General features: G+C 43.9%; 1 protein-coding gene across 1 annotated transcript in view; it reads left to right on the top strand.

The window, feature by feature from the left end:
* Positions 1–14,146, top strand: part of pdgfc (platelet derived growth factor c) — a 30,171-nt gene extending 16,025 nt beyond the window's left edge. The window contains exons 2-6 of the mRNA XM_047021756.1: positions 3,363–3,555; positions 7,267–7,447; positions 12,103–12,310; positions 12,539–12,756; positions 12,935–14,146. Coding sequence (XP_046877712.1) covers positions 3,363–3,555; positions 7,267–7,447; positions 12,103–12,310; positions 12,539–12,756; positions 12,935–13,048 — 914 coding nt within the window. The 3' untranslated portion in view covers positions 13,049–14,146. The remainder of the gene's footprint in view (positions 1–3,362; positions 3,556–7,266; positions 7,448–12,102; positions 12,311–12,538; positions 12,757–12,934) is intronic.
* The last annotated feature ends 11,708 nt before the right edge of the window (positions 14,147–25,854 follow it).

Below are 25,854 nucleotides of genomic sequence, written 5' to 3'. Positions count from 1 at the left end.
GGGACTGCCCTCTGATCATTGTACGACATGAGTTAACCTAGGAGAGGGAGGTCATCTGAAAGTCAGTGTTTCACACAGGGAGCAGAATGTGTGCATACATAGGAACGCTAAACTTAGCAAAGCTTCAAGAGGGAAAAGTTGAGGGGTAAAGGATGAAAACGTTTATTTATTCATGAGAAAGCAGTGAAAGGTTTCAAAGACAAAAAGAACGAGAGGTTCAGTGGTAGTGTCGACGATGAATACTAGCCTCATTGATGCTACACTAGAGTTGTAGGTCAATCTCAGCATTTAATGCATATCACCAGCCTTTTACGTATTAATTCACTTTAGAACAAACTCCCAAAGATTAAAGGACAACACGTATATTATTTATACTCAAAATAAAAAAACTCATGACAGAAACTGCAAAGTGAATAAGACCACATACTCGGACCGATTTCTTTATGGAAAACTTAAAAACAGGAAAAACCTAAATATTCTCGTATTTTTCTCTCTCCTCTACCATTTTTTTTCCTTTCACGTTCTTCCGTTAGTTACCGTCTTAATAAACATACATTCCTTTCAGCATTTAACTGATTTTTCCCAAGGAATTATGTTGGGGAATGGTTTCCCTTCAGCATATGTCTATTTATAATTACAATGATTCTTCTAAGGGTTTGGTTAGTCCACCTACTGCAGATTAAAACCATGTGTACATCTTACTGTGCCACAGGTCTGCAGTACAGTATCTGGGGTTGTGTAAAGGAGCACATATTTTCACATTAATCATTATGTGCTTTATGAGTCTCCTATGTGTCCCCCTCACTGTTATAGGGATGTAATTAAAAACATGACATTGTGATTGAGGGCCCAGCCCTAATGGCATTAAAGGAGCCGTAGTATTGGCTGGTTCCCTCTCCAGTCGTTAGCCTGCAAATGAATACTGGTAACAGTCAATCAAACAATCTTAGCCGCTTTAACATGCACCACAAGATGAAAGAGCTATCAAATGTCTCCCTTTTTTCCATGGTTGGAAAGGCTTCAAAGAAAACCGGCTGAAGCAACCGAAGTATGATCTGTTTTGTTCAAGTGAGAACATAAAGTGTTTTGTCTTTTCTAAGGGGGGTAGCTGAGGTGTATGGCTCTGAAATACAGCCTTAAGGGGCTCTTTTGTCTGAGCTAATATTGCACCTAATGTACGTTTTCTTTCTGCAGGGAGTGCAAGAATAGTCTTGCAACAGCTCTCTTTAACCAAACAAGGTGGCTATTCTTTGGGAGGATTCAGTTTGTGTTGGAAGCCAAGCTTTTGACTCCTGAGAAACAACACGTTGACTGAGAAGCCTGTCGTATGGCCGGGTGTTATTCTGTGTCTCGTTTATAACCTCTCCTGTTCTAACCTGGCATGCCATTGCCCTGAAGAAAAAACAAAACAATCAAAGAAGTGTTAGTGGGATAATCTTATATAACTACTATTTAACAAACCTATATCATCACCACTTTATATCTCTAATCCTTTTGATTGACAGAGGCCTGTTTCCTGCCAAAGGAAAGAGCTGGTCTGTCATCAAGTTAGATCTTGAATTATGTCAAATCTGGATTTAAACCAGATCAAAGCGAACGTCTCGTCAGGATCTCACAGTGGGTGACCACGCCCCTCGGTCAGACATGTCGTCTTTGGACTCTCCTAAATCACACGGGGTCAACAACGAATCATTATTTGAGATTGTCCAGACCCAGAGCTCAGAGCATGCCTGTGTTTTTGTTTCTATCAAAAGCAAACAAACTGTGCATGAATCATGCTGCCGGACGTGACTCACTTTCCTCACTTGAATGTAGGGCCAAATAAAAAGTAATTAAGCTCAAATTCCCCCCCACACACAAAGCACCCAGAATGGTTACTCCACAGTTTCATCCAACAACAAACATTCTGCTCCTCCTTTCCCGCTATAAACCCTGCCTGCTACTGTGTTGGTGGGATGATAGGAGATAATCTGATCAAAAACAGGGAGATTACATGATTTAAACTTCACTCTCCCAGTCACAGCTACTTCCTTGATAGTCAAACACTGAGATGTGTAAACCCTGCAGGTCCGGTGAACTTTGACCCTGAGATGCTTTGGCATTACAACACCTCTGACTGGTTTCTCATTGGCTGCTTTACAGCTGCTCTGCCAGTGGACCAGGCTGAATGTATTTGATGGTGGTGGAGGTGTTGTTGTTTCTGGAGGCTCAGGTGGGTGGCAGGATATTATGGGATGGCAGGCCAGCCAGATGGGTTATTGGCGGCATTTCTCCAGGAGGTGACAGCGCTTGATGGAGAGAGGAGAGAGACCGACAGAGGGGTGATTTAAGACCCCTGGCGGCGTGTCCAGGGGGGGGTGGGGCTGGCTGGCGAGGGGAGCTCGTTAAAAACCATCCACCACCCCGCCCTCCTCCATTTAATGGCCCTCCTGTGTCCAACCAACGTCCTTCTAGGAGTTTATGGAGACAAGAGATGCAGCATCACAGCTGACAGCAGAGAGAGGGAGGGAGAGAGAGATGGAGTAAGAGAGAGAGACATGGAGGGTGTGAGAGTAAGAGACAGAGGTATGGGGGGGGGAGTGTATAACAGAAGGTGTGTTTGGCTTAAAATGGAAATGGAAGAGAGATGTGTCACGTTGTGCATGTGTGTGTGTATACCTTTTGGGCTATAAAAGTCACACAGCGCTCCCTAGGGGAATGACGCAAGGTCTAGCTGCAAGTTATTTGGTAGAACAGGATATTATTCCTGTCCATTCAACAGTGATGATACAAAACAAAATAGGAACTGGGAGGAAAATGCCACACTGAAATGTTATTTCCATTCCATTTACCAAGAGTAATGTAGGTCTGTCTGCAGCCATTTTTAGAAGACCCAAACGTCATTCCCACCTGAATTAAACCAACATTTTGGTCTCGAAAGTTAATGTGTGCCAAATCTTTCGTATCATTATGGAGTAGATCGAAAACCTCAAACATATTTTACAGTGTCAGAAAATACTAAAACTACATTATATGCATGACAATATTTTCCATGGATTACCATTTTTTTAAGGTACACTTATGACAAATGTATCACTCAGTAATGATATGTGAGACCATAATTGCATACTGCTGCATGTGGCATTGTGTAATTGCAGAGTTTATGAAAGAACTGTGCATTATATATACTTCATTTGGCTGTTGCGTTGGATAAAAGCATTTGCTAAATGAATAAAACGTAAATATTAAAATCAGTGGAACAAAACACTTCCTCCCCTGCTATGACCTCACTTCCTCCCATGCACTGACCTCACTTCCTTCCCTGCTCTGAACTCTGACCCCTAGCTAGCCCCTCATGTGTTCTCACCCTGCGTCTCCCCCAGGAGTGCAGGAGTCCCAGCATGAGAAGCTCGTCTCGGTGGCAGGGGAGGGCATGATCCAGAGCCCAGACTTCCCGCACACCTACCCCAGGAACACCCTGCTGGAGTGGAGACTGGTCGCCGCCAGCAACATGAGAATACAGCTGACCTTCGACCCGAGGTTCGGTCTAGAAGACCCAGAGGATGGAATATGCAAGTAAGCACCATCAAACATGAATATACGATGATATGTAGATTTGATCATTAAACTGTCTAACTTCAGTAATATACAGTATTAGGTGACCAAGTATTGTACGTCAGTTCAGTGATGAAATGCATGTTACTGAAAGGCAGGCCTTTGATGGTGGTGGTTGGTTAATGAAGACAAGAGCTTCCTGTGCACGCTTGCCTGGACACTTCCCATCCAGGAAGGACTCAGCCAGTTAACATGCGCAAGCCGTGCGCTGCTTGAGCAAGATGTATGCTCTCTGTGTGTTGCGGTCAATTTTTGTAGATTTAGAGTCAAAGTGAGGCCATTTGTGAAATTGCCTTTGCCCGGTGGTGGCAGCTGATGAATATTGAGAAGCATGAGGCTGTGATTTGTTTTTCTGAGGCTGCCACGGCGATTGAAAGGGGTCGCATATTTTGTCGGATGACCCCCTCCTCTTTTCGCCCCGCCCCCCCCTTCTCTTGCGTGATTGGATGGAAGACGGAGGTCCCCTCGTTTGGTGACCACTCACAGCCCCCCCACACATATATACATTTAAAATGATTCTCTGCCGTTACTGCCTTTGTCTCTGTTGCCATTAATTTGTTTGAGCGCTGCTGAAGAGATCGATTTATGCCCTGCATCATACTCCCCAAGCTGGGGGCTGTGCATCGCGGCTGGCCTGGTTAGTATGGATGACTGCTGACGAGCTGATGGCACCGTGGGTGGTTATTCCTGGAGAGCCCCCTACTGGACGCTAGCAGACATGACGGCGCACAATCCCCAGAGATGCCATACATTTACATGTATTTATTTAGCAGACGCTTTTATCCAAAGCGACTTCCAAGTGCATAGGCCATATGTGGCTTTACTGTAGATCCTAATCCCAGAACTTGGATTTAAGGTAACATAGGGAAGGGTACCAGAAGTGTTGGTCGAGGGGGTAAACACAAGCCTCTTCCTCCTTCTGTCAGCTGTCTGCCTCGGGGGAGGGTGTTGGTAATTTGAGCCCTCTGGCTCCTACCTTTCTCCATCTTGGATTGGTGGGTGTCTTGTGATGAATGGGGTCAATGGGCAGTCATGATCCCCATATGGGGGGGGAGGTTCTATTGATGATTGACAGCCTTTATTCTAGCCTACCTGCATACAAGACAGCACTTGTTGTAGTCCCAGGGACTCAGGGGAGACAGTAACAACATCCGTTTGCACGGTCGTGGCCATCTCTACCTCTCCCTCATTTTTCATTTCTCCTGCTGAGGTAAACATTTTAAGTGTTTTTTATTTGATGAAATCCCAAGACACAGTTCTGCCAGTCCTACCTTTATTGCAAAACGCATGTAGCCTACTATTCCCTCACAAGAATCCCACACAAAACATATTTGGGGAATACATTCATTCACACAGCAGTGTTGCTATGTTACCGTTTCCACAGCCCCACAGCACAATACAGGCTGACAAACCAGAAGAAGTGATTCCAGTCCCCCTAATCAGCAGTAGCCTGAAATATAACAAATAAAAGAGGAGGAGAAATGTTGTCGCTCCGTGCTGTGAGAGCCTGAAGCAAACAGCCATCTACAAGATAAGAGAGGAATCTTCAGATAGTCATCTAATATTCAGCGTATCTGACAAGGAGATGGGAACTCGTGTAATCCACAGTGCAGGAAAGTCACTGGGTGTTTTCAGCTTTGTTCTGTGTGCTGTACAGCCTGTAGTCGACAGAGTCTAGATGAAAACCCACAATGTGTTGGTTACTAAACAGAGCTATTGTAGTTTATCTGTTCCTAATGGGTGTGGGATTGTGTGGGTGTGTGTCAGGGTATTTTGTAAACCTTAAACGAGGGATGTTGAGACACCCAGAATGGTGTCACAAGCATGCTAGTGTACATTATTAATGTCCCATCTGCTTCTGTCAGATCCCCTACTCGAACTAAAGCTGAAGGATGAATGTAAGACCCATTTCCTTCATTTCATCAATGTGACCCACTGATACCCACTAAGATCACAAAAACGATGGGTATATATTGCTGAAAGGGCGTGTTTAAGACGATTGTGACCTACAGTTTGAAATGATAAACCGTTTGAAACTTAGCGTTCCCCTCAGCCATATAAGTTTCCGTCTCTTCTCCTTTGGTCCCGAGACCTTTGGCAAATCAAAGGCGACCTTGTCAGGAAATGTTTTTAAGGTTTATTTATCATCTGAACAAATCCCTTTTTGGTCTTGGTCCTGTGCCCCCGCAATTTGTTTTTATTGAAAGCATTTCGGACTGCAACAGCCCTTCGCGCTCAACATGTAAACATGTACTCGGAAGCCAAATATCGGTATTGACACCACTGAATGAAGGGTAAACCTGCCTGTCAACAATAGTTGGGTGATTAGTCCCAGGCTTAGCCAGTCTTTGAACGAAGCTTTTATTGAACGCACCGGGGCCGTTGGGTACACAGAGATAGAAATAACAAGGCCTGAACTGCCTTGAAATGCTAACGTTGGTCGAAGTTGGTCGATGTTGGGCTTGTAAAATCAAAGCGTTGTAGAACATGGTCGTATAGCCAAGAGGAAACTGAGTAAATATTTGCCCATTTTTCCCACCCCACATTGTTTATCTGGCTTTTATGGAATTCAATAGAGCAATATAAATCTTATGTGATTCAAGTATGCAAGCCATTTCTGTCACGTTCCGACACAAGTCAACATTGGCCAATAGCCTACTAGAACGGAAATTGGAAATACAGTAAAGTAGTGTGACGGGTAGTAACAGCTGTAGCCACGCTCCGTCACGACATGGCTCGTTCGCCACTCACTGGGCTCGAAAGCACGACCTCCGATTTGCCAAGCGTGACCACTACCAACTACGCCAAAGAAAAGCTAGCTATTCGTTAACGCGGGTGGCCTATTAAATACCTGAGGAGTGAGTTTCACAGGTTCACACCCGTTACAGTAGGCTCTGCATCAATCAAGGTGAACCAACATATTAAACAAAACGCAAAATGCTAAACCCAGCCAGATTTGTTCTTCATTAATTGGAGCCCATTTAAGTTCCTCACCCAGTAATGTAATTCCTTGCTAAGTGCTTACAAATGCCGAAGTAATTTGTTGTGCAACTTTGTAAACATTTATCAGGAGTTTGTTTTTCGGACGTGGGCAAAAAGCTGATTTGAAGCCTTAACTGGGCTAAACACCGTAATCACTAATGAGGACAGTGTTTAATTAAAAAATAAATCTTGACAAAAGACTAATGCGTTCTTGGCATTTAGCGTCAGCTTAATAGCCTTGTCCCAAGGTCTGCATCAGCGGCCATTATCACTAACGGAAGCCGAACGAAACCACTAACTAGAAACCCACTTGAGGTTGCTGAACACAATGCCGATGCAGCACTCATCTTTTCTCATTTAGCATTGGCTGTAAACAATAGAGGCGCCTTATAACTCCCTGCTGTTAGAAACCGTTTAGTGCTAGCGTTAGCACAGATTTTTCTCAGAGGGCTGGCAGTGGATGGATGAGGGGGGAAGGAAGGAAAGTAAATAAAGTAATGTTGGGGGGGAGCGGCTCAGCAGGACGGAATTACAGGTGGATAAGGACTCAAAGCTGACCTAGTGTTATCGTGGCCTGTTTAGAAGAGACAGTTTGGCAGATCAAGTGCCAACTTTGGTTTCTTAGGACCACATGCAGCATTGAGTCTAAAGCTTTTACTCAACTTCTCTCTCATTCTCTTTCTTTCTCAGGTATGATTTTGTGGAGATCGAGGAGCCAGCTGAGAGCAGGATTGTGGGCCGCTGGTGTGGCTCTCAGACGGTCCCTGCCTCGCACACGTCCAAAGGCAGCCAGATCCGAGTGCGCTTCGCCTCCGACGAGTACTTCCCCTCTTCACCAGGGTTCTGCCTTCGCTACTCCCTTCTCCCTGTTGTAAGTTCAGATCTTATGTCTCAGAACAAACACTCAATCACTCTCACAAGTGGCATTTGGTCGATTGCCTACAACGGTTTTGATTTCCCCCAGTTTTTGTTTTGGTGGCATTTACTTTATGAGCTGCTGGGAGGATGATTGTTCATTTGGCGGGTGGAAAGTGTCTATGAGGTTGATGAATGGATGTGTTGGAGAAGCATGGTGGTGTCGGGGATTAGGCCGGACTTTTCAGAGTCAAGAACTCGCTGTTAAAACGTGGTCTGTTGCAGTCCCCTCCGAAGGCCTCCACACACACACCTCTGGATCCTCTCCTTTCTTTCTCTCACTACATCCTTTCACTCCTGTCTCCCCCCTCGTCGGTCTTTGTCCTCTGCCAAGACCACACACACACACATCAGCCCCATTCTTCCCAGCTTACTGAAGCCCAGAGACAAACCAAAGCTGTGTTTTAACCTGCCATGTCGCAGTCCCGTTCCCTCGCTCTAAGTAAACACCTGTACCCTTCATTAATCTGGGGTAGCCTGCAGCGTAGAAGTCTCTGTTTCTGACAAGAACAAATGCAGATGGGAAGGTCAGGGACAGGTTGTCTGTCTGTCAGTTAGCCTTTGCCTTTTCTTGAATAAGATTTCTTTTTTTCTTTCTTTTCATCTTCTTTTCAGATTTGTCTATTAGTTTAGACTTTATTATCACTGCATTCTTCCTCTTTTCTTTTGTTGTTTGCTACCTTGGCAGCTCATTTAATCCTTGTGTGTATCAACTCAAATGTACATCCTGACTTTTTAGAACAGGTATAAAGGACTTTACTGTTTTTCGGTATTGTCCTGTTCCCTCAGCTGTGATGCTCCATGTGGGTTTCTTATGCTTTTACACAAAATGTTTTCTTTGATAACGTCTGAGCACTGAGATTTTGGCAATCTAATAATATCATGAACTGACAACTGTTTTATTGTGGTGCTTTCCACATCTCCACTCTCCCATCTCCATTTACATAGCATTCAACTACAAAAGGTAATTTTCTGAAATCTATCCTCTTCCGGAAATTATTTTAGTAGACAAGTTTGTCTTTGATATGATACCTTTCAGCTGCACTCATTTAAGCCTAAACCACAACCTCACCATCTCCACTAAATTAGTTTCATCGTTTTTGTTATTGAACAAAGACATGGGTTGTCTATATTTTTCATAAGAAAGGTGATGCATGATAGCTTATATGAAAATACATCTTGTTATATCAAGACAGGCAGCCTGACAGACCTACGTATAAACATGCACACAGGAAACTCATACACACACTATTGTTTTGAGATGAAACGAGCACAAAGCAGCTTGTCATTCATGTTTTCGGCAGTGTTCCAAGAGAGAGTTCGTTTTGAAAAAGCCATGAGAGGAAAGGGTAGCTTGGCCCCACTGTGGCACAACCTCCCCTGGAGCGCCCATAGGGCGCTGGAAACGCACCCTGGAACAGCCGCGCACTGTTTCCTTGCGGTAAACCATCGCTACTGGAACCTGGGGCAGTTTAGTTTATATTTAAACAAGCAATAATTCCTCTTTACCACTTCCATGGAAATGGGGGAAAGAAAAAAAAACAAGAAAAAAAAAAAAAAAAAAGACCGGGTCTGTAATTCACAGGAAGGGTTTTTGGAAAAGCTGAAGGGCCAAGGCGAAGAGGTTGTTAAAACATGACCGGGTGTGGAATAAAGACAGTCTCTGAACAGGAGAACGAGAGAGAGAGGAAAAGAGAGAGAGAGGAAGAAAGAAGAGAGTGAGAGAGAGAGGGGGGGGGGGGTGGGGGGAGAGGAACTGATATGTCATTGTCTCTCAAATGTAAGACCTGGGGTGAAATACTGACCCTCCAGTCTGTCCCTGAACTGTCTGGAAGCCCGCCCGTGTCTTGGTCACATGCTGTCCATATAGAGTCCCATGAAGACCCTTGGTGTTCACTTGAGATGGAGGGATGATGGATGAAAAGGAAAGACTGGATCATAGATGAAGTGGACTGGTTTATGCCATGGTGTATTCCTGAGAATCAAAGGCCTGCACAGCTGTTTTTAAAACCAACCTCAATTGCAGTGTGTAAATACGGAACTCAAAAGGTTGTTTAAGCTTTTTCTCGTGCGAGGAAGTGGTTTTCAGTTCTGTGTGAAATTGTAGACTGTGTTTCAGAGGTCTATGAGGATAGTATTTTTAAGCCGTCATTTCATCATGGCCATATTTTTACACTAACCTAGGTTTTTGCTTTTGACTTAAAACATGGTTGTACTTTAAGATGATTATTTAAATAGTCAACAAAGAAGTAAAGTTATCACAGATAAATGTTTTTATTTATTTAGTTCGACCAAACATCTTTCCTGAGTTTAATGTGATGCCCCACATCACTGCTATGTCATCATCCCCATCAAACGTTGCAGCTTTAAAAATACATTAACCATGACAACTCTCAACAGTTATGGCAACATTTTACACTTAAATAACTTTATATTTAATACTTTTCTGGATTGGTACATTCCTATCAAATGTCCTGACTGGTGATGTATACAGTATAGCATGTGAATACATACACACACGCATTGTTCACCACTGTACATATTTGAGATATTTTAGATCCGGTCAACCTTTCTTCTCTCTGTACACATTGTCCACTCTTTCTCCTTTCTGGCAGGATCCTCGGTCTGCAAGCCCTTGTCTACCAGCTTAGCTATTTTCCTTATAAAAAATTGACACAGTCTGCAACCAATTTGAAACACCTTTTAGTAAGACCGTGGAATACAATGGAATCCATTCAGTATTTGAGTTTTATACCTCTAGAGATTAATTCCTGCCCAATGAAGTTATTTAAGATAAAAGACTTGGTTTCAAACTTAGGGAAGAAAAAAGAAGGTAAGATGTGAGTCAGTTATGAGGCCAAATATTTTCCGGGTTGCTATGCAAGAAGAGGTCATTGCTCTGGTATGTCTGAAGGAGAGGAGTTGATTACTTTTGAATTCTGATAACCCTGACCAAGGAAAACAAGTCGAATCAAAAAGATTAATTGACCCTTTCACTCATTTCTTTATCTGCTTCAGATATTCTTCCAATGTTTCCTAATATTCTGATGTAACCAGTGCCAACATTGGTTTGAAGTGTAAGCACGGGTAGAGGTTCAACTTATCGATGGCGTTGACAGCGTGATGCGTTCACATCATGGTTCTCGATGTGATGTCACCTTGTTGCATTGTGTAGCTGAGATGTTATTCTTGCATCGTGCCTTGTGAAAATACCGAGCATTTCTTGGCTCCAACCACTTTAATACTGTTGGAACCCTGCACTTCTGATCCCTGAATATCCACTTTACGTCTGTATGCGCCACTAAGTTGCCTGGAATAAAAGAGTCTGCAAAACAAATGAAATGTAAAGGGGACATCTTCCTATATTTGAGCCAAGTTATAAATAATTTCTATCCAGGCCTGAGAATACCTGTACGTCCATATTTTTTTATAATGGCTTCATACAGCTATATAACAGAAACCAGGGCTGCCTACGGTAAAATGGCCCTTGGCGCTTTAACTTCAAATGAAAGTAATGAAAGCTACCAGATTCATAACACCCGATTTTACAATTTCTCAGAATTCATGCCAGTCAAATGTTACGGTGGCCGCTTTTTGAGCCCTTTGTTCACAAATTCCTTAATATTCCAGGAGGCTCTCGTCTGCAAACCAAAGCTTTATTCCCACAGTTTTTATCTGTCTCTGAAGGATTTCTTGGCTCCTGCATCTGAGCCGTACTCTACAGAGGGCTGTTAATTGGAAGAGGGTAGCACCATCTGCATTCACAAGCTGTTAATGGTTTCCATTCCACACACCTACCTACTGCCAAGGCCAGGCCTTCCTACTGTAATAAGAACCACACAGTATGACTGTTAACCCCAAATATTCAGCCATTACATCAATGTTTTGTTGTGGATTATCTACTGTACAACAATTGGAATTTTGTTCCTGGCAATGAAATTGTTGCCTGTTACATTCCCCTCATTGAGGTTGTCAGTGGGAGTGATATCACCACCTTCCTAAAATATTTCCTTTTTTATCTGTGAAGGTCTGTTGTTCTATCCAAACTGCTGCTGCTGTTCCTGTTCAGTGTTCCTTGCTGTTGTCATGGCAATGCTTTTGACCTGTCAGTCACAGGAGGATTATTCCGGTATCGCCACGGAGACCAGCAAACTGACATGTCGGACAAGCTCAGCAGAGTGTCACTGACCAGGAAGGTCGAGAGGATTATAAAATCCTCAGGTATCAATCTGCTGCTTCTCTCTGAGCCTTGGGAACATGCCCAGAGGACTAGCAGTGCTGGGCTGCTCCCCTTAAGAAGGTGCAGGATTCTCTTCTTGGGTGTTTATACACTTGTCTTTTGTCTACTGTGTCAAAATGCTGCTGTGATGGTGGTAGGGGTATGGTGCCAATGTTTCCTCAATGGTGGTTTTCTGAATGAATATGACTTTGTTCATCCATCTGCACCTGGTATGGGAAGCATCTAAGAATCCCTTTGATATTCAATACCAACTTTTGTTTCCTTTTTGTTAGTTTTTTACATAAATGGGACGATTTGAGCATTGCAGCTCCGGTGAAACATACCAAAGGTAAAAGTCCTGACTTGTTCTCCCTCCGGTTGTCTTTCTCCAGAGCATCTCGGAGCCGGAGGTCCTGGTGGCGCTCGCTCCGCCTCTCCAGAGCGTTGACGCCCTCTCTGAGGCCGTGGCTGGCCTCGGCACGGTGGAGGAGGTCATGAAGTACCTGGAGCCGGAACGCTGGCAGCTGGACATGGACGAGTTGTACAAGCCCACTTGGCAAATCCTGGGAAAGTCCTTCATCCACAACAAGAAATCCAGAGGTGAGACAAAAACTGTCAGTCTGTCAGGGTTGTTGTTTTCTTTTTACCCGAGTTTTGCTTTTTACTTAAGTTTTGGTTAAGTTGAGCTCTTCAAACCCTTATATTATCCAAGATTAATTTTGACTCGGTGCAGCATACTGACTGGTCAGTCTTTAAACCCCACCTGTAATCCTCAAACGAGGACCAACTGAATTCCGACCAGTCTGTTGGATGCACTTCCTGTTCCAGGAGTAGACCTTAACCTTCTCAGAGAGGAAGTGAAGCTGTACAGCTGCACCCCGCGGAACTTCTCCGTCTCCCTGCGCGAGGAGCTGAAGAGGACAGACGCCATCTTCTGGCCCAGCTGTCTTCTGGTGAGGCGCTGCGGGGGAAACTGTGCCTGCTGCTCTCACCGTTGCTATGACTGCCAGTGCGTCCCAGCCAAGGTCACCAAGAAGTACCATGAGGTAAGAGTTGTTGTGGAAACTAGCTGGTTGTTTTTTTTAAAAATCCAAAGTTGTTGAGGTCTGCCCAAAGTTGTGGAGAAATTCACTCCTCAGTGAACAACAATTTTGTTTTCAAAAAGGGGACAGGACATGTCCCACCGGTGTATAATGAAACTTCTGCCGCTGCTCTGTGCTGCAGGTCCTCCTGCTGAAACACAGGAGTGGAGGACGAGGGTTGCAGAAATCCATGACCGATGTGCCCCTGGAGCACCACGAGGAGTGTGCCTGTGTGTGTAGAGACGACAGGGACTGATCTGCAAGAACTGTGCACCTGTGCACCTGAGCCACAGTCGTCCCACGAGCCACTTGAAAGGATTCTCTCGTCGTCCCCCCAAGCCACATCTCATCCCCCACCCACCCCACCTGGGAGCGAAAAAGATGGCTGGCTGTCCCGGTGGTCTTTGCTAATTGGATGGGAGTGAAACAGACTAGGTGGATTTGGCTGTAGTGGAGAAACTTTAGTTTATTTGAAGTGCATTTTTAAAAGACACGAAAAACTAACTGAATGCACTGGAACTGGACTTATTGTTTTTAGTTTTTGTCCTGATGATGCTTCTCTTGTGGGTTCCCAGAGATGGGAACAGGTGCTAAGGACTGTATTTGGCTGTTAGTTTAGGAGGAAATGTGTCTTTTTTTTGTGTTGTTTAAACCTTTTGGAGGACTTGTTCAAATTCAACACTTGTGTCTTGGAAAAATCGAGTACTTGTGTATGTAAGTGTGCTGGCTTTGTGCGCTGCCTCTGGGACATTTTTAATCACATCAAGGAGAAAAAGGAAAGTCCTTTTTATCAGTGATACTCAACTTCTCTCTCTCCAGATTTTCCAGCGATTAGATTTTTGGAGTAAAGAAATGGAAAAAAAGATTAAGTAGTTAATCACTGCTGAGCTTGATGATGCAACTGTATTGTGTAAATCAATCTTTGTTTTGTACTATATCAAAATTATTTTTTTTTTACCAAAGATACTCAGTGAGTTGATAAAATTGCACACTTAAAACCAAATGGGTGTTGTCAGACGTCTCAACAGTGGTGTCAAATGCATTTTCTTTAGAGCTCAATCCATATAACCATAAGTAGTGAGTGGAACATTTAAAATTGTGCATTTAAGGTATTTATTTTGTTCACCAAAAGTCCAAAATGTGTTTCTTTACAGTATGCTAAACGTGTAGTTATTCAGTCATTTGTAGTGTGAATTCTCATGGTATTTTTTTTTATATTTTTTACCTACACACCATGACACAAATGTGTGTGGTCATCGTCTCAATACCAAAGTTATTTAACAATACTTTTTTATAATTGTATGTATTTTATTGTACTTTAGAAAAGAAATAAACACAACAGTGTATTACTAGAGATAGTTTTACGCTATAATTTACACCTTAGAGAAATTGAAATATCTTGTTTTATTTTTTTATTAACTAGAACCGTTACCCATATCCTCAATAAATGAGTGACAAGAAACGGTTTTATCCACACAGTTTATAAACTTTGCTTTTTCAATGACAGAGTTAGCAGTTTCTTGGATTTCAATGTATACATCATTGCCAATCATCTTCAAAACTGCTACAGGGCACAGGATTGGTTGTGTACTGTATACATACAGCACAGTATAAAATGTATGTTTAATGTGTGTATCACAAAAAAATGGGTTTCCCATAAAGCAGTGCCAAGAGGTCAGAGGTCAGCATGCCTCAGTCATATTTCTTGAGGTACACATGAGGTAGAAAGGATCGTTTGAGGTATTGGTATGCTTAGAAGAAAGAAAAAAAAGAAATCTCCCAGAGATGTTAGTACATCAAAATCACCTGGATTTTTTTGTCCCACCAGGCTCAGAAATTTTTATTTGACCAAGAAAACCTCTTAGCATGCCTGCTCCCTCCCTCCCTCCAATGTTTTCTTTCCCGCTCAGCCTTTCTCTTCTCTCCGTCTCGCTCTCTCTAATGTAATCACCCAAACTAATTCATCATCAAAAAACAGTTAAATAAAATATCACGGAAACATTTGTCCTCGAAGCATTGAACTTCAGTGTCCACCCCACCCCGAGGTCCTACAGTAGATCAGCCCAGTGTAACATACCGAGACACACTGTCCTCTCTCCTCTGGGCTGTGAGGTCATCTGGAAAGAGCTTCTCATTTGTCCATCTCAGATGGCTGTCCATGCCAATTACTCTGATCTAATGTACATGCTGGCAGGCGTCCGTTGTGACGCCAGATGCTACTGCAGAGACCCTCTGGGTCCCAGGGTGATTTTTATCATATTAAACAGACTCCCTCCCTCCACCTTTTTCTACATATTTCTCTCACAGTTCCTAGAGAATCTCTCTGTGCTGGCACAAGACATGAAACAGCGTGTGTGTGTATGTGTGTGTCAGTCAGGCTGCAGTATTTACCGTCTCCACCCGCACTCTTCATCCCATTTCCCCCTGACTCACAGAGCCCTACTCTATAAAACATGTTCCATTTCACCCTGTCAAGCTGCAGACGATACGTTGTTTTAACATGGTTGCTTTTCAAAGTCCATTCATCGGATTGCAAACAAATGACATTAATAGTGTTGCACGGGATTCATACATTTGTTTTTGCTCAAATTTTAATTTTCAATATATATGCAGGAGTGATATCTATGACTGGATTTCCCAACATGTGCCAAAAACATTTTTGAGTCTGTGTGGAGTGAGCATCTTAACTGTGTATCTTCCTCTTCCTACATTCTTCCTCTTTTAAATTACACAATTGATTAACTTGGCGTGTCGACAGCAGCGCTGGTTGCATGGATAGATACCAGGGAAACACTGAACTGAGAAACACTGAACTTCTGCCAAACTAACAGATCTGACCTTTTCCTTCCCTCGCTGTCCCACCTGATGGCCGTGTCCTTGGCTGGTTCACATTCACCTCCAACGGTAACAAAGCTCCTTCTGAAGACACGCTCTCTCTCATATTCTTGCAAAGGCAAGATGTGGGCGACTGCCGTCTTCAGCAGGTATACAGTAGCTACAGTAGTTTTTCAGTTTGTCTGGTGAATAAAAGGGTGAGTCATCCGGGAAAGGGCTTTCGATGAAGGGGTAGTTATGGTTCCCTCACCACTGATGTACTACGGTTGTGTGCTTCCAGTCTGTCTTCAAGGCCTTCAAAAGTAGCTTACGCACAAGCACAGCACTGAAGTATTGGGCTAATTCAACTAAATTCTAGTTTAACTATGCAGGAATGGGTTAAACTTTCAGTTTTATACTAAGCTACAGAACCAACCCGTTATTCCAGAAACCCTTTGAAAGCTCTCTGCTACATTTTTAGGTTGTACAGCATCAACAATCACTCTGGCACACGTCGGCTTTACACCACAGTAGTAAAAACAAAACCCTCCCTACTAACATCACCCTCCCATATACTCATGCAACCACTTCATCCTCCCTTACGGCACAGTAGCAAACGACTGTGCCATAAATTCCTACGAGTGCCTGCTATCGATTGTGTTGCGGGATCATCCATAACACTTTGTCTATGGGAGCATTGAAGGATCAGAGAGTAGGACGTCATTACTGTGGGAGTATTCGTCTCCAGATGACATCTCCAGTGTTCCTAATTGGTCCTTAGTATGGATGGAGAGGCCATGTTACGTTTTGATAATTATAGTGTTCTCGTGCTGTGGTTTTCGGGAAACAGGCAGCGTTACTGGGAAAAGCAATGTCTCTGACTGGTATTAATCACTAGGTCAGTAAATTGTTTGCCAAGGAGCGCTTGCGAGACCCTCATGTTAAGTATAGGTTAAAATGTTAGACAGATGTCTCCCATTCTGGTTGTAGTTGGCCCTACGGTAATTTATCTGAGTTGTCATTTCTACCGCCAAACATCCTTAAACACGGCTGCATTGGCGGTTGCGTGTCACGTTGCTAGCTTCATCATAACCAGTGCAGCCAAAGTACAGAGCGTTGCAAGGTTATCACCTAGGCTACTCTACCGATGGTGTTTCCAAGCCTAATGCACTCTGACATGATGCTAACAGCCGATGTCGTGACTCATCTGGTCCAACCCACAGGCCACGAGGCAAATGCATTATTAATAACGTGCAAGGTCAAAAGTAGCAGAATCCTGGTTCGTCGGGTTAGTTTTCAGTGCTATAAGTGCACGGATGTGCTGTTAGTGCACTTCAAATAATTAGACCCATTTAGCCATAGTCTTATCGATCTCCAGATCTCAATTTTGACGGACAGAAACTAGAGGCCAGCTGTTTCAAGCATAAAATATGAAATTATATTGATGGATGGATGGACAAAACCCAAAGCACAGAGACCTGTTACAGAAGCAGTCATTTGAAAATAATAAACTGTAGGTCTTTGTAAAGTAGCAACATGCCTTCTTAATGTATCGCATCTCAGCCCTCTACTTTCTTACCAACGCCATACAATAGAGTATGAAACCATTAAAAACTAGACTGCACATGTGTGAGTTAGAGCCTTGAGTATCCATGACTCCTTGCGGCGTCCCAGCCCCAGTCAACCCCCCCCACCCCACCCCACCCCACCACCACCCATCAGGCCTCCCCCCTCCTCTCCTTCTGCCTCGTAAAGGAGGAAGGTGCAGCGACAGCAGACAGAGTGGCCATGAACTCCCAGGTGACAGATGTGAGCTCCATATGGCCGTGGGTCCTGGAGGTCAGACGCTCTCCCAGGGGCCTGTGGATAATCATCCAGGAGCTCCCTACTACGGCTGGGGGGTCCACTGTTACCCAGCCCCCAACCCCCATGACACTGACAGATGCACACAGAGACCACCACTGACACTTGAAAAATGCACCGATAACGTGTCGTGTTTTCTCCCCGCGCCCCCTTCCCCCCCCTCCCCGGGAGAGCTTCGTTCCTGAATAGAGGTATTGATGGCATATGTAGACGACATGCTTCTGTGATCTTTATACGTCTGTGTTGCTGGGAGTGGAGACAGGGTGTGCTTTTGTTTTGTCATCGCTCACTTCTGAGGAGGTGAGGTACACCTTGACTAGACGACTGTGTTTTATGTTTATGGTGCTGCATATACACAGTAAAGACAATACAGCTCCGACATTAATCTGTTTCGATCGAGTGGACGGGGGGTTCCATTCTGGGAGCATAAATTACCAAGGAATGGATGGTCTGGATGAATGGCGAACTGTCACAGCGCCAGAGACTCCTGACTGCTGGCACAATTTTCTATTCTGAGTTTATTATTTTCTGTCTTGGGCTGCTGTGTAGGAGTGTGTGGGATTTACAGTTTGGATATGGTGAGTCGAGGGAGTGAGCTTCCTCCTTCTGATGAATTAGCCATGGGTCCGCTCACTGTGAACACCAACTTCCAACAGTCCAACTCCATTTGCTTGCAGACCTAGGCTCTGCAGCGTTTAAGTTCAGACGCTAACTTCAGAGAGGCCTTGCAGAATTTTCTAGCACAGTCAAGAAGGTATTATTGACAGGAATTTTTCATCCCCTAGAGAATGAGGTCACACATCGTTTATTTTTAAGAATTTCATCATGGATTGACAAACCCAAGGGGCATACTGTATGGTAGCAATCCCCCAAATTGGAAAAAAATGTGTTACAGTACGCCAAAACCGCTTGCATCAAATACAACGTTTTTCAGTGTCAAATCGCTCATCCGGATCTCTCCTCATTGATTGTGACCTCACAGTCCTGTGTTCCGCTGCCGAGTTGTTCTTTCCGTCACTTCAAAGTGTCCAGAAATAGTCAGGAACAGTTCCAGATTTTCATCACCCACTCATGGCGGAGAAGAAGGTAAGGCAACCTCTGGTACATGTTAGCATTTCACCCCCACATTAGCAAAACACAGGGCCTCTCAGTGACCTGCCAGACAGAGATTAATGGTGTTTAATGCCATTTGTTATTCTTTCCAAAAAGTTAAACCTACTGAATAATTTTTCAGTATGCCATCAACTACAGTAGTCATAAGGCAAGGACACCCAAGCCTGCTAGCAGGATACAATAATGGAGCCAGGAAGCCTTGAGGGAAACGACAGTTGAGCTGTGACTGTCTCTTCCCGTGCTTTTCTCTCTTTTCAAGCGTGGCAGCCCCTCGGCCAACACTGTCACTCCAGTTAGTTTAAGACGGAACGAAGGAAGAATTAAACACCTGTATTTGACTTTCCTCCTCTCCTGAAGAAAAGAAAATGCCTAAAAACAACACGATCCAAGAGAGGACAGCCTCATTACTCATCAGAAATTAGCTTTTTTTCCCGTAGCAGACAACCACTAGCCAGAAAATGACAACTCACTTTCTCCTCTACATGTCTGGGCTTGCCCGCTGTTGGGAATTAAGTATAACATTCTGGGGAGGTATACTCCGTGCCCTGGTCAAATAGTTTACTTCATCCTGTTTTCTTTTTAGACCCTGCTTGGAAAGAGGTTCACAGACCACATGGGAGGCGTTCCACAGAGCTAGTCAGCGCTCCACTAAATGCGCCCTTTCTACAGAGGCATTGCAGGACCGGTGCCTATAATCTACTTCAGTGATGTGGTCACTCTGAAAAAACCCTGGATGGGGTCAGTTTACTCTTTAATGGTAAAGGTTTACAAATTTAGGAAACCACCCTTGCCTAACGACAGGAGTTAGCCTCCTGAGGGGAGGGAAGAGTTTCCAGCCATTTTCAAATCAGCTTCTGGAAAATGTCAACAAAATGTCCCTCTTAATTAGCTTAAGTTCTCTACGCGGCATATAGTCACGGGTGATACCATCAGTAGAGGAACAGATTCAAAGCAAAATGTCTATTTATCTTGACATTTAATCTAACTAGCCTGTTGACCAAACCAGGAATTAGAGGGTGGCACTTAAATATATTTTATATATCGGAGGCGATTCGATTCCTTTTTTCTGTCCGCTTAACTGCAGACAGGTATTTTAAATACAGCAGTAAGTGAGGCTAAAATAAACGCTGTTATCAAACAACCTGTTAAACCCTGGAGGGTCCACAGTCTGGAACCCTGGTTGACCACGGGGGCCTTTGAGGCAGACAGATCCATGTTTGTTTGAGCATACCATTGTTTATGAGCATCCTGGTGGGACACACACTTTGAGGAGAAGCCAAAGTCAACACACCAAGTATTTGCCAATCTCTTTAACCAGGATTTATTCACATTGTTTTTCCTCACTCCATAGCACGCTTTGTCAAATACATTTGAACATGTTTTGTTTTTTTTGGGGGGGGGGTGAAGTTTCTCTACACAACTGTCTTATCCACGGAGGACTGTCTTGTCCAGGGGGGCTTTTACTTTGAAAAGAATAAACCGCCAGCTGTGATCCACTCTGCTGTTGCCGAGAGAGATGTACTTACCTGCTGGGTGTGTCTGATTCACACCCACTGTTCAGATGGTAGAGGAGGAGGCTGTGTGTGTGTGCGTGTGTGTGTGTATACGTGTGTGCGTATATGTCAAATTAGACAGATCTCATTTTATTTATCAGCAATCTGTCACTCTGTTCTAAAAGGCTTTGGACTGCAGATTCTGCTGCCTGTAACATTGTCTGTCTCATGCTCTGCAACACCTAGTCGAAGATTTCTAGAAAACAACCAAGTCCCACCTTGATGTGGTCCAACCTGCCAAGTCATCTACGAACGGAGTTCACAGTCTTCATCCTAGGGCTGCACCATAGTTCACGGTCTTCATCCTAGGGCTGCACCATAGTTCACGGTCTTCATCCTAGGGCTGCACCATAGTTCACGGTCTTCATCCTAGGGCTGCACCATAGTTCACGGTCTTCATCCTAGGGCTGCACCATAGTTCACGGTCTTCATCCTAGGGCTGCACCATAGTTCACGGTCTTCATCCTAGGGCTGCACCATCAATCGAATTTTAATCACGAACACGATTTTGGCTTCCCACGATCAAATTCGCTTGATTGAGCGATTTTTTTTAATGCGTCATTCCGTGCATAGTGTCAAGTTTTTTTATTTTGTATTTATGGATTCCTAAAATATAATGTAATATTGTAATGAATGTAATGAATTTTGGTGAATAAGAGGACTTATTTTATTTTGATGCACATATTTGTACATTAGCAGGAATGTAGCACAATATGGATGTGATAATTAATCGTGATCTCAATATTGATCAAAATAATCGTGATGATCATTTTGGCCATATTCGTGCAGTCCTCATCCTCATCTATAAGTCTCAGGTACTTAATTGGCAGTAATATTCTAGTTACAAGTAGGATATCATGGATGTGGGGTCATGTTGGATCTGCCCTCTAGAGGTTTTGACGATGAATTACACACAGAAACAACAAGACTTTAAGAGCAGGGGTTCATGTTAGACATTGACCTTTGCCCTCACTTGTGGACCTTACTTTGTTGAAGTGACCATTTTAAACAGCATGGAGCCTTGTCCTTAACTACATTCTCCTGTCCTCAGTTCATGTCACTGAAGCCAAGTTAGTTATCTTGATTCTTCGTCTGTCTTTGATGATTTCATGATCAATGTCGAAGGTACTCATCTATTCCTGATGAAAGACAATGTTTTGATCCTGTGAGATATTAAAAATTGCAATTTCATTCTACGTACTTATGGAGTAGCCTTTGATGTAAAACATTACTTCAGTATATAACATTCAGAGCATTTATAGAGCTTCTTGGTCCCTGTGGGCTCAGACAATTGAGTCTGTACTTAACATACTGTACGGTCTCCAGAGCATATCAAACTGTGTTGTCCTCCTTGTAAAAACGGCTTTGAAGTCTGCCTCGGATCTGCAAGATCAAACATTCCAATATAAAGCTGTTATTGAATCATGCTACGTATGCCTTATCAAAAAACTTTTATCCTCCATCGCAGGGTTCTGAGAAACCTCAAAACCTTGGTGTTGCGTCCTGTGCAGTACGCTACTTAAGCAAGAGATGATTTTTAGAAAGTGCAACGAGTGCTGGTCTACCCAGATGTCTGATGGAACATTCCATTGTGGATTATGTTGTCATCAACACACAAAATAATAGCACAGATTTTTTTTTTTTTCAACCAATGTCTTTGGCCTTGTCTTGTAGGTCATGAATTTCTGGCAAGAGTTTTCTTCCATTTTGTGAATTATGATATCTTCATGTTTCTGACCATGTCACAAGTCTGTCAAATTGCATTATTTTCCTCCTTTTTTCTCAGTCATACATCTGTTGTTTATCGTCTGTTAAGCTGTTTGTTTGTTCTGGCAGGATGTTTGTTTTAGTTTTCAGTGACTTCTCCAGATAGACAGGCTGTGTATGGCAAATACTGTAAGATACATGTTATAAACCTATTTGCACAATGAACCATTGTTTTAGAAATGGCGATGTCTGTCTGCTAACATTGTAGTGTTGGGACAACACTTGAAATAAAAGTGGTTTTGAATCGTGGCCCTTAAAACCATGTTGGTTTCCAGGCTTGATCGAGCCATGGATGCAATTTTGAGTAAGTGCCCTCTGGATGAAAAACAAAATAACCACAAGTGTTGAAAATGGTCATTTATCCTGCCAGCTTTGTCCACACGCACAGTAAAACTCACCCCCTGCAAAGAAACAACAAGTACATTACCTCTCACCTTGCACCGTGTCCAGACTCTTCAGCTTCAGACTGCCACTACACCACAAGAAGAAGGATTTTCCCTTTCAACTTAACGCATCTGAAGTTAATGGGCCAAACAGGGTGGTGGCACACACCTTAAATCCAGGTTGTAACTGCTTGAATTACATGCTTTTTATTGGCCTCAAAGTGCCTGGCTCATAGTGAGGTTAAGATGAGTTGGCATTGCTCATGGCCTCTTAAAGAGCTTGTGGTGCCGGCTTCCTCACCAGCTTAAGAAATGAGTGGCTTAGTAAACATCTCAACCACGCTGGAGTAAATTACCTTCAGCCCAATTAATAAAGCCTTCTCCCCTCTCCATTTTGTGGTTTTCACATTGATAAATCCCACAATCGACCGGAGGTCACATTAGAGAAAGCTGCATCACATTTGAAATATTATTTCACATGAAGGAAACACCATTTAGGTTTTGTTTTTATCTCTTCCACTGCATATTATGCTTTTCTCAAGGGCAGTGTAAGTAAACTAGAATTATTACACACAAATTTGTGGTATTTACAGCCAGAAACGTTTTTAACACATTTTATTTTGCTTTGTAAAAATGGTCTAGATATTTGCAAAGTAAACTTGCCGGGGGCAGATAAGATCAGACTGTTTTCAAGATGCCAGAGGAAGAGAGAAGTGTCAGTCTGACGATCATTCTGGATGATTGCTGATGGGGGTTCTCTCAACACAGTTTGGCAGAGAGATCTCACTCAGGACTAGGGAGCGATTTATCCTTTGATTCAGCATTCAGGGCTCTGACGGGGTCTGCTAAACAGGGATTACCTTTCAGGATGTCAGTTTCAGATTGACAGCCATGAGCACTACAGCAGTCTGCCTTATTTATCATCAGAGTTTGGCTGGGATGTGGTGTTTAACGTACAATCACACCCCTCGTCCTTCATGATGAAAACCCTCAGAAAGTTACCTGCTGAGAATTTAAATTATTAATGGATTTTGACTTTCAAGGTGTATTATAAAGTGAGTTTGTGATGAAATTGTTCTACTGTATATTGAACTCCTATTATGATGAACGGTGTCATATTTTATGCACTTTAAATCATAATTTTAGAGAGCTTTACACCCGTGTGGCAGATTACTAATATCACCTGGTGCAAAGACACCAGGCATTTCTAGACACTGCAGAGATGAATGGGCCAGTGGGAACAGGAAATGGCTCATTTGAGACGATGTTCTGTAGACTGTGGGGAGATGAAGTAAAGGGAGTATGTGAAAGTAATAATACCTTGAATATGATAACGTAATATTGTGTTTCTCAGTAAAAGTGTATGAGGTTATGACATCAGAGAGGGGAAGATGGACTGCATGCCATTGTGCTGGGACTGTTTGTAAAACGTTGCTTTGATGGCACGTCTCATGTAATCTCAGGGAAACGAATAAAAAGCGATTTCCCATGAGCGCAACATTACACTCTCCTAAGTATTTTGAGGTTCTGCGTCTGTTACAGTCCCTTTGAATTTTTTATAATTAAACGAAACTTGAACCCACTGTTGATGAGGATGTTTGAGGGAGATCTGGTTTACAGGATCTTGTGTGTGATATATATATATATACATACATACATACTGAATATTATATCATTTAAACTGATATGGTGTTACAGGCTGATACACTTTCAACGGGAGGTTTTGCACAAGTCTTCGATTGTTTCCGGGAAATAGGTGTTGTACTACATAACCTTTTATTGTGTTGGGTGTTCTTTAACATGCAGGAAATGCATTTATTTCACCAGGCAGCCATGGTTCCTAGGACTATGTAAATGCTCCTTGTTGGGAGGAAGAAAGCAGAGAGAGAGAGAGAGCGAGAGAAAAACATGCAACTCTTCCAGCTCTGCCACATGTTGTTGTTTTTCTCGAGCTATGAAATGAAATTGCCGGAAAAGGGAACTAGCCACTGTAACAAGTGTACACGCCAAACCCCAAAAGAACAAAGTAGAGGCAGGGCTGCCTCGTGAGGCTGTGAAACATCTGTACAGGACATCACCACTCACTGCCCCCTCCCACTACCCAAACCCCGGCCCCCTTGCCCCCCAGCCTCCTCCCCCACATACCCAAGTAGCTATCCCACACCCTGGACTCAACCCCCCCCCCCCCCCCCCCCCCCAACACACACACACAGACCCCCCTTACCCTACACCTAGGCTTCAATCCAACTCACACCCAGGCTTCAATCCCCCTCACACCCTGCCTCCACAGTCAGTGAGGGGCCCCACAGGGCCCCAAAGTGAGGCCAACGCCACACACAGTCATTTTACAAGTTTCAGTGTTAAGAACCTTGTGGGAATGGTGCTGGACTGCCGAGAGCTGGAACTGGAAGGAGATTAAAGAAACTAGTAGTTGATTGGCGTGATTCATGAAATGTTTTTATGAAGGCTTGATTGAACTCGTTAAAAATCCCCATTTTGGTGAAGACTAATGACATTGTATGCTGACACAGACTGTGTGGTCTTTCCTCGCTGGTTACGACCAAACACTGAAATCAGCGTCATCAGACCTGTCCCACATGTCTGAAATACTGACCCAATACTTACATAAACCCAATTTCCTGTCTCTATACCATCACTGTCATTGCCAGCATCAAACCAGCAGTGAAAGAACAGTGAACTGATGGATGTTGACAGAAAGCAGGGAATGTAAAACGAATATCCTAAGGAGGAGGCAGGGAGGTCTTGGTGGTCATGCACTGTTGGCACAGGGACAGGGGAAGGAACAGAGGGGATGGGGGAGGAGAGGGGACATTGGAGGAGAGGAGGGAGGAGAAGGGAGGAGAGGGGACATTGGACAGGAGGGGAGGAGAGGGGATGGGGGAGGAGAGGGGATAGAGGGGAAGGTTTCCAACCGAGATGCCAAGTGGTCCTAGACTCAGCCAAGGCCTGGATGAATCAGGGTGACAGGCCGTGCAGTTCCCGGAACACGGATCACAGAAGGTACGGCTCGTGGGGAACCTCACAAAATCCGCTGGTGGGAAACAGTCCCAGTTTGGTCCCGGTCCAGAGAACCGGCTGACCAGGTCTTCATCCTATCTGGTGTCTTTCTTTCGAGATCAAAGGGCCTCCCTCCAGTCCCAGTCAAGCAACAACACTGACACATCTGTGGCTGAAACCATGATCCTTCCTCCGGGGGGATGACCCAACGGGAGGTATCCAAACACACACCCAGACTCTGCTCTGCCACACCCCAAACCACCTCGGCTACTCTCCGCCTGGATCCCAGTTCTCTGTGGTGTTTGAGAACACTGATGTTGTGGGCCAGACAGAACACAGAAGGAGATGATTTTGGATCCTACGCCTGCTACATAAACAAGTCCAGAGAGTCGACCGAGGCCTTTGACTCGCGTGTGCAGAGACGGTGTGAAGCGCTCGAGTCTGCTCTCTCTCCGCCCACCTCATCTCCTTGTCTAGACAGACGATGCGCTCCGAGGTGGAACAACACTAAAGCTCTCATTGCCAGGCAGTCAACGAGAGTCCGGGAGTAC

The sequence above is a fragment of the Hypomesus transpacificus genome, chromosome 1 (assembly GCF_021917145.1).
Source record: "Hypomesus transpacificus isolate Combined female chromosome 1, fHypTra1, whole genome shotgun sequence".
NCBI lineage: Eukaryota > Metazoa > Chordata > Actinopteri > Osmeriformes > Osmeridae > Hypomesus > Hypomesus transpacificus.
This window is presented reverse-complemented; position numbering and strand designations above follow the sequence as displayed.